Source organism: Sitodiplosis mosellana, unplaced genomic scaffold (assembly GCF_009176505.1).
Source record: "Sitodiplosis mosellana isolate CC-2019 unplaced genomic scaffold, AAFC_SMos_1.0 Smas_scaffold_2, whole genome shotgun sequence".
Classification (NCBI taxonomy): domain Eukaryota; kingdom Metazoa; phylum Arthropoda; class Insecta; order Diptera; family Cecidomyiidae; genus Sitodiplosis; species Sitodiplosis mosellana.
Window position 1 is genome coordinate 6870068 of NW_022595245.1, and position 7607 is coordinate 6877674.

The window sequence follows — 7607 nt, forward strand, 5'->3', positions numbered from 1 at the left end:
CGAAAAGTATATGCTCCATGGCTGCAAATAAAAACCAAATCCATTTGTTTGGAATAAAGGTAACTTTATTGTCGCATTGACATTCAAAAAAAGTGGATAAATCTTACTACATTACGTGTTTGTGCGATTGAATTTTTTTTTCTATCGGAAGACAAAAGTTTCGATCGGAAATTACAGCTAAACAAATTCGATTTTGAAGGATTTTTTTTCATGCGTTTCAAACTACTAGTATACAAAAGAATAAATAAATTATTTTGTTTTCACAGATTGAATTTTTCTCTTCTATCGTGGTGTTTCACCAAATGTTAATGGGCTTGCTTGTGGACTCTGTCGATTGCGAACTTCATTGAGTTCGTCGGCTTTAATTCTATCGTTGGTGTAACCCAATGAGCCAGATCCCAGGTAGACTGCACCGTTTGGTAGGCGCACGTATCCCAGTGAGCCAGATCCCAATTGAACTGGCCGAACCGGCTGAACTGGTGCAACTCTCGGATTTATCGCGCTAAATGGGTTTATTGTGTTGATTGAATAGAAACCATTGAACGGGTTATTTTGAGCGGGTACTGTCTGTGGTGGTGATGGTGTTATTGTTGGAAAGCCTAAATTCGGCAGTTTAGAAGCCGGTACATTGTAATTGGCCGGAACAAATGGCATGAAACGGCTCAAAAAACTATTCAATGCATTGATATCGTCGACATTTTCTTCGGATACAAAATATTGCTTCAAATATCGTCCATTATGATAGTAACTATAGTCATCGAAAAGGTCATTCGGAGATTTTACTGTTCCAAAAACTGTCGAAAGTGTTTGGGGTGTGTAATAAGTTGGACTAAAAGCAGTCAATTTACTCAAATCGTTTGTTGTCACAAAATTACTGTCGTAACCGGAATAAACGGGAGTATTCACAGGGTCCAAAAATGTTACTGGCAACGATGGCTCGATTGGCAGCACTCCGATATTTGGATGAAGAATTGCATTGACCAAACTAATATGGAACACGGCGCCCACCGCAAATATGCACACAAAATTGCTCTGAAAGTATGAAAAAAAAAATATGAGTAAATTGCAGTTGGTCAACAGAATGAAATCGAAAGCAAAATAACTTAGGCTAAAAAACACACGCGGAAAAATAAAAGCAAAAAAAAGGTACTGATCAAACGTGAGCTACGCAAAATATGCGTATAAGTAGATTTTTTTTTTGCTGTTGTTTGTAGAGTCCGCGACGAGAAAAAACGTATCACACCCGGAATTCAATAACAAGCAACGACGACGGCGCATACATTAGAGCACACACTTAGATTACTCTAGTCTTGTGCGCATACGTGCAAATGCAAGCGGCCGTGCTTATTTAATTAGTGTAAAAGCTTGTCGCTGCAGTACATCACACCAAGAAGCATAGCTATTTTCCGCTTGAAAACGCACATTTTCGTCGATTTATGCGAGACTGCAAGTGCGAATGGTTAGTACGCGCGCGAGCGCAAGGATCGAACCAAACCTAATGGTCGTCGATTAAAATTAATGTTTCATAGACCCATTCATTACACAATTTATTCATGTTTCACATACACGCGCTCCGTTCTTGGTAATTTGGATTGCGAGCAAATGAGTGTTTGGATTTATGCGTTAAACGTGCTCTCCAACAATTCATTCTAAATACGCTTTTGTGCTGTTGCTGCTGCGGCTAATCCACATATAACAGACATACATAATGCGTTCAAAATGTCGATTCGAACAAAACGGCGTTCGGATTTGGAATGCACCGATTTGAACATTATTAAAAATTTCAATCAAATCCAAATTCAAATACATTTCACAAGCATAAATATTTACTAAATGGCACTTGAGTTAAGAAGAGAGAGAGAGAGAGAGAGAGAGAGAGAGAGAGAGAGAGAGAGAAGTAAGCACTGCAACAGCGCCAAATTGCACGCAGAGTATGCGTTTTTTTTCTTCTCCTCATCGACTTTGTGTTGTGCATTGCGTATGACGACAACGACGGAGACGAAGACAACGAACGTCGCAATAAATATTTCATTGCATTACTCATTCTCGCGCCGTTGACTGTTCAATGTTCACATATCCAAATGCTAGATGTATATCGACATGCTCACTTCTCCGAAACGTAAATGCTGCCGCAGTTTTCGTCTTTGTCGTTGTCGATGGCTTGCTTTTTTTCATTTATTTTTTCTTTCTCTCTGCCGAGCCGAAACCGAGACCGAGTGTGTTTATGACACGACACGTATAAAAATGATACACATTTTATGCCTAATCCATTTCTAAATGTATCTCCATTGCGCGTTATAAGTATCTATTTTAATGCTCAAACGATCTTTAAGCTATATATATTTTTTTTCTCTTTCGTTTAATAATTTTTGTTTGTCATTTTTCCATTCGGATTCGCGGCTAAATGCTAAATAATTCATGATTTAAAAGCTCGCAAAATCATAACAGTCAGACAAATATGGAACAAAAAAAAACACACACACACGGCATATATTTTGAATGAAGTAGTTTTTTTTCGTGATCGATACACACACATGCCATGGCGCGCTGTGCCCAAGATTCAAAAAACGGATAATAAAAACGCAAGAAAAAGTACAAACTGAATGTAGAGTGCAAGCGTGCGCACAATGCACAACCATCGGGAGAACCAAGATTCGAAACTTGTAAAACGTGAATTCAAATACGTGTTACATAAATGCGTAATCGATGACGGCGGTTTTTTTTTCTCTCTCTTGTAGTCGTGGTCGTCTCTTAAACAAACAAGCAACAATAATTAAGATTAATTTGATTTTTCGAAGGTTTCTAGTCCAACGAATCCAAAATCCGAACCGATCGAGTTTTCTTTCAATTTGCTCGGAATATACATGTCAATTGGGTTGGCGGCCGCGGGAACACTTGATATACAATTCACTTGGCAGTTATCACTTTTATCGTTATTTTTTACTATTCCTTTTAATTATTCACTTTCTCTCAAAAATCCACTTTTTGATTACCGCATAAATACATTTTGGATAGGCCGATATTTTGTAATCGCCAGTCACTAATCGGCCTACATTGTTACTCTTCAAAATTGAATAATAATTTTTTTTGCATAAAACTTTAAATTTTATTTTGAACCAGCTACAGTTCCAACACATTTACGTACCCATTGAATAGCCATGTTATGAAAGATTCTTTTGAACAGAAAACTAAAAAAAAAAATCAAAAAAAAACCGTAAAAATTCAGTGCAATGCGTAAAATGTCATCATCACTTTGATCGCAGTTCGTAAGTGATGTTGAATTATGTAAAGTTCACGCGCAAAGTGGCCAGCGTTCAGGTTTTTCCACGTCGCAGCTTGACCGATTCGAACTGTTTTAGGACAAGAGCTTAACTAAAGTGATTCGTACGAATGGAACCGTCTTTTATAGTTGTTATAGTTTGAGGCGCATGTGCGCGCGCCTGTGCGAATTTTTTACTTCTCGTCTGCACCTTCTTTTGGCTTCGCAGACTCTGCATCAGATTACATTGTGTAGGTACATGACTTGTAATGTTTACGAGGCGCAAACAGCGTTCGTTTTAACGGAGAGATCTGTGGTGTGTTTTTTGTTTGCTTCTGCTGTTGGGCCCTGTGTAAATGGATACATTACCTCTTCAGTGCATGGCTAAAGGTGAAAAACAAAACTCAATCCACAATCGCATTTTTTGTTCAGCTTCGTTGTGTCGTATTTAAATCGAATTTCTCTGTTTGTTTATTCCAATTTCAATTGGCTTCTTGACGAGTGCGAATAAAAAACGGGTTCGCAATTACTCCATTATCCAGTATCGGAGATTGGGCTGTTTAAATGTGTGGTAGCAAATCGGCAGACATATATGAATTTATTAGACATTCAAATTGCGGTGTATGTTACGCGATTTAACATCTTTTGTTTTATGATTTATGGCTCTAAAAGCGCAAGACATTTAATCCTAATGTAATGACGGGCAACAACACGTCAAGTTGCTTTTATTTCAATTCTAGAGCCCTATCGATTGGGTTACGTTAAAATCGAACGTTTAATTGATTTACACGCTTGCCTTTTGCACGAAATATTATATTCTGTGAGTGTGATTCGGTGCTTAGGATTTTCCAAATTATGTGCCATAATTAGCGAAAAATTTTAAGTCTTTTCACGCCACACACAATCACTTAATTGATGTGTTGACTTTCAATTTCACTTTGCCGAAAAAAAAACTTAAATCACGATGAAATACATTCCCATCTATTGTTCCACATTTACATAAATGGTTTCACTCGATCGTTGGCATCGCACATTTTTTGTTCGCTTCAATTTAATTGCAAGCCGAGTCGTTGTGCGGCTCAATTCAAAAGCAGTTGATTCTATCAAAATCGACGTTTATTGCTGGATTAATGTCCGTCAGCATTGTAAACAATTGATTTATCTATCTATAAGCCAACAAATCTTGATCTTATTTTCCCACTTGGGCTTGAAAGTTTGCCTCAGCTCAGACAAACACATGTAAGGCAAATATTTGATTTACAGAGAACAAGAAATCATAAAAATAAATTCCAAGAAAAATATTGGCGAACTCGAGTGCTTATTTTGGTAACTAACTGTCTGACAGAGCAACAACAACAATAGCAGCAACGAAAAATGCTTGCATCAAAAAATGTTATCCAAATAAAGGTGTTTTATTGATTTATTGATGTACATTTTAAAGCCATTTTAGACCACGGCATTCCAAAACCATTTTAATTCGTGATCAATCAACAAATTGCCATTTAATTGCATTTGGACATATTTAGTATGCGACTATGCACCAGTTTTTATTCAGCTGTCTTCGTTTTCCTGACGAAAATATGTGACGCAACTACTCAATCATATGTTCTTTTTTTAATTTTTCCAATGAACATATGTTTTTCAAATAGATTATTGCGTTTAAAAACCGCAATTGCTTCATTTCGATCTCATGTCGCCTGAAATGGTGACAATTTTCCTTAAATCAGGCAATGTATTGCAAGAAAAAATAAAAGCAATTTCCAATAATGATGAATGACACTTCTGTTTCACTCCTCATTGATCTGTCTCTATCTTATCTGCTTATTTGTCGTTGAATGTCTCAACCAGTCTTAAGCCAAAACACCGGCGACGGTTTGCCATTTTCCAATTTGATTAATTAAGATGACATGAGATGCTATTTAAGAAACAGTTGAAAATGTCATGAAAACATCGAAAACATTTAACCTTTCGAACCATTAGGAATACCGTCGGGAAGGAGGCAGCATGCCGGCTAATCAACACGATTCCGTTCGTTGTATGTGGAAAAGAATCGATTTCAACAACAAATATCCATCAATTCCACGCGCGCCTTCCATTTAAGATGTTTGATACTGTGTTACGAGCCCATTGCTCGTTAACTGCACCATTTCAATAATAATAATTTCGTTTGTTTGCATGCCCGTTTGTCAGTTTCGTTTTCTTCCTCTCTGTTCATTTCAAACGCCAGTGCCACAACTGATTTGATGTTTATGACTTTGTTTGATTTGTAAATGGCTAATACCATAGCATTGTGTGTTCTTATTTTATTCGAATTTTCGAACTGTCTCTCAATGCAGCCTATATACATTCGTGTAATAAATTCGTGTTTCGTCGAAAATGTGAAGAAAAGGAAATCGCGCAAATGTAAATGCCGTCGACGTGGTATCAACGAAACTAATCTGTTTATTGAAAAATCAACATAAAAGCGTGACATGTCAACCGGTAATTATGTTCTCTTGTGCAGCGCAAGGAAAAAAAAAACACTTTTTTTCGCGCATTTTGTTAAGTCACTACGTTAACACGGGCCAACATTGTGATTACTGTTAATCACATTTGATGAATGTAAATGCGAAAATTAACAATGATTCTATGGGTTGGTACAAGCGATTTGCCGCGTTTTTCTTTCGTTGCACATACTTTGAGGGCATTTTTGCACTTGATTGACGGACGCAAAGTTGCCGGCAGCAATGGTGGTGTTCAGTTAATTTGCTGGGTTCAGAAGTCAACGATCAGATAAAGCACGTTTTTTTTCCTTCTACCAACATACTTTTTGTGTGTGTGTCCAGTGAGCTGTGATACGCCCCGAAAAAAATCTGATCATAATCATGTACTTAAATAATAATCGATTTATTCGTGTATTCTAACTCTTTGATGCAAAGAAAAAACTAACTGAAATTCATTTGGAAATGCAGACCATTTTGGCGCAATGCACACAAAATCCAAATTCGTGCGAACATGACACAAATTTTCGCCTAATTCCAATCGACCGTACTCGGCAGCATTGTCGTGTTTCTGCAAATATCAATTGTGATAAATTTAATAAAAAAAAAAATACGTAAATAATTCCGAATGACTTTTATTGTGTATTATTTGACTTCTCTGTCACCATTGAGTCGACGTGTGGTTTGACTTAAATCCGAGTTTAAGGTCTTGATTTTGCGACAATTGTAGGCTTGCCTTCGAGCATTTCCAGCCGAATTGAGCCGTATACACCGAATGATGACTAACAACAATTGAGCATAAATATTTGCCAAAATGATTCAAAGAGAGTGTTCGAAGTAGTTACAGGTTCGTACACATGCATTGCACTTGCAATCGCACGATATTGCACATTCTTTTTGTGAATATTGGACACAATACGTCGAGCCGAAAGGAGAAAAAAAAATTGAATACATGTTCCATGTCGAGTATTTTATAATCGATTTATTAAATATTACCTGTTATTCCGCCTTTCAATGGCATCGCATTTTCATTTCAATTCCAATCGTAAATGCTATGCTGAACATGCAACATTCGAAATACGTTTTACTTCTCATTATTTCATTTTTGATGGTAGATACTTCAATTATATTTGCAAATGATGAGATATTCGAATTAAACGGTTTTTTGCTTGAAAATGTGATGAAAAATTCCGCATTCTCGTTCGTTTCATCGGAAAATTAATAAGCTTTTAAGTCAATTGGATCAAATTCGACAATAAATACTTGCAATCGAAAATAAATAGGTACCTCCATGATCTTTTATAGCCTTTTAACACATCGCGTTTGCATGATAATTGGTACTCCTTGGCCTTGCACGTGTGTGTCTTGATTTATCGAAATTAAACGTGGTGCACGCGGCGCGTAGCCACGAGATGAGAATTACGAAATTTCGAAAGTATTTTCTTTGATATGATTTAGATAAATTCTATCTGCGCTTAAATGCCTAGCAGCCGTCTCAAGTACGGTACGGTACGTACCGAGCGTAGCGTCGTCAATATTGCAGTGTAGATGAAATCAGTTTTTGCAAACAATTTTCGCATTGGATTCATGTACGATATTTGATATGATCGAAGAGCTTGCTATTTTACACGATGATTTTTTTTTACCCATTAAGCAGCACATGAACTCAGCCAGACAAGATAGAGAGAGAACCCGAATTTGCAAAAGGTTCAAATCAGCCGATGCGAAAAACAAATCACAAAGAAGAATATAAGATATTTGCCATTTTGCTGAAACCAAATCAATTCCGTAAGTGGTTGTGTTTGCAACTGACTTTGTCATCCAATTCCAATCGATCCAGTGTTAATGTTAATTCCATTATGTAACCG

General features: G+C 36.9%; 1 protein-coding gene across 2 annotated transcripts; it reads right to left on the minus strand.

The window, feature by feature from the left end:
* Positions 1–107: 107 nt before the first annotated feature.
* LOC129564889 (uncharacterized) lies at positions 108–3384 on the minus strand. Of its 2 annotated transcripts, none has more exons than XM_055439132.1 (2): positions 3146–3384; positions 108–1032 (listed from the first exon to the last, which is right to left on the minus strand). In XM_055439132.1, exons 1-2 carry the CDS (start codon positions 3158–3160, stop codon positions 283–285), a joined length of 765 nt encoding a protein of 254 aa, XP_055295107.1. In that variant the 5' UTR covers positions 3161–3384; the 3' UTR covers positions 108–282. The 2 variants fall into 2 exon arrangements, with proteins under 2 accessions (XP_055295107.1, XP_055295106.1); XM_055439131.1 differs by lacking the exon at positions 3146–3384 and adding an exon at positions 2601–3121.
* Positions 3385–7607: the final 4223 nt, after the last annotated feature.

Bases quoted from the DNA above. Each gene is read 5' to 3' on its own strand.
- LOC129564889 (XM_055439131.1), bottom strand. From the start codon at position 2,639: ATGGTTGTGCATTGTGCGCACGCTTGCACTCTACATTCA. The intron at 1,033-2,600 runs GTTTGTACTTTT...TCATACTTTCAG, and splicing joins ACGCTTGCACTCTACATTCA to AGCAATTTTGTGTGCATATT.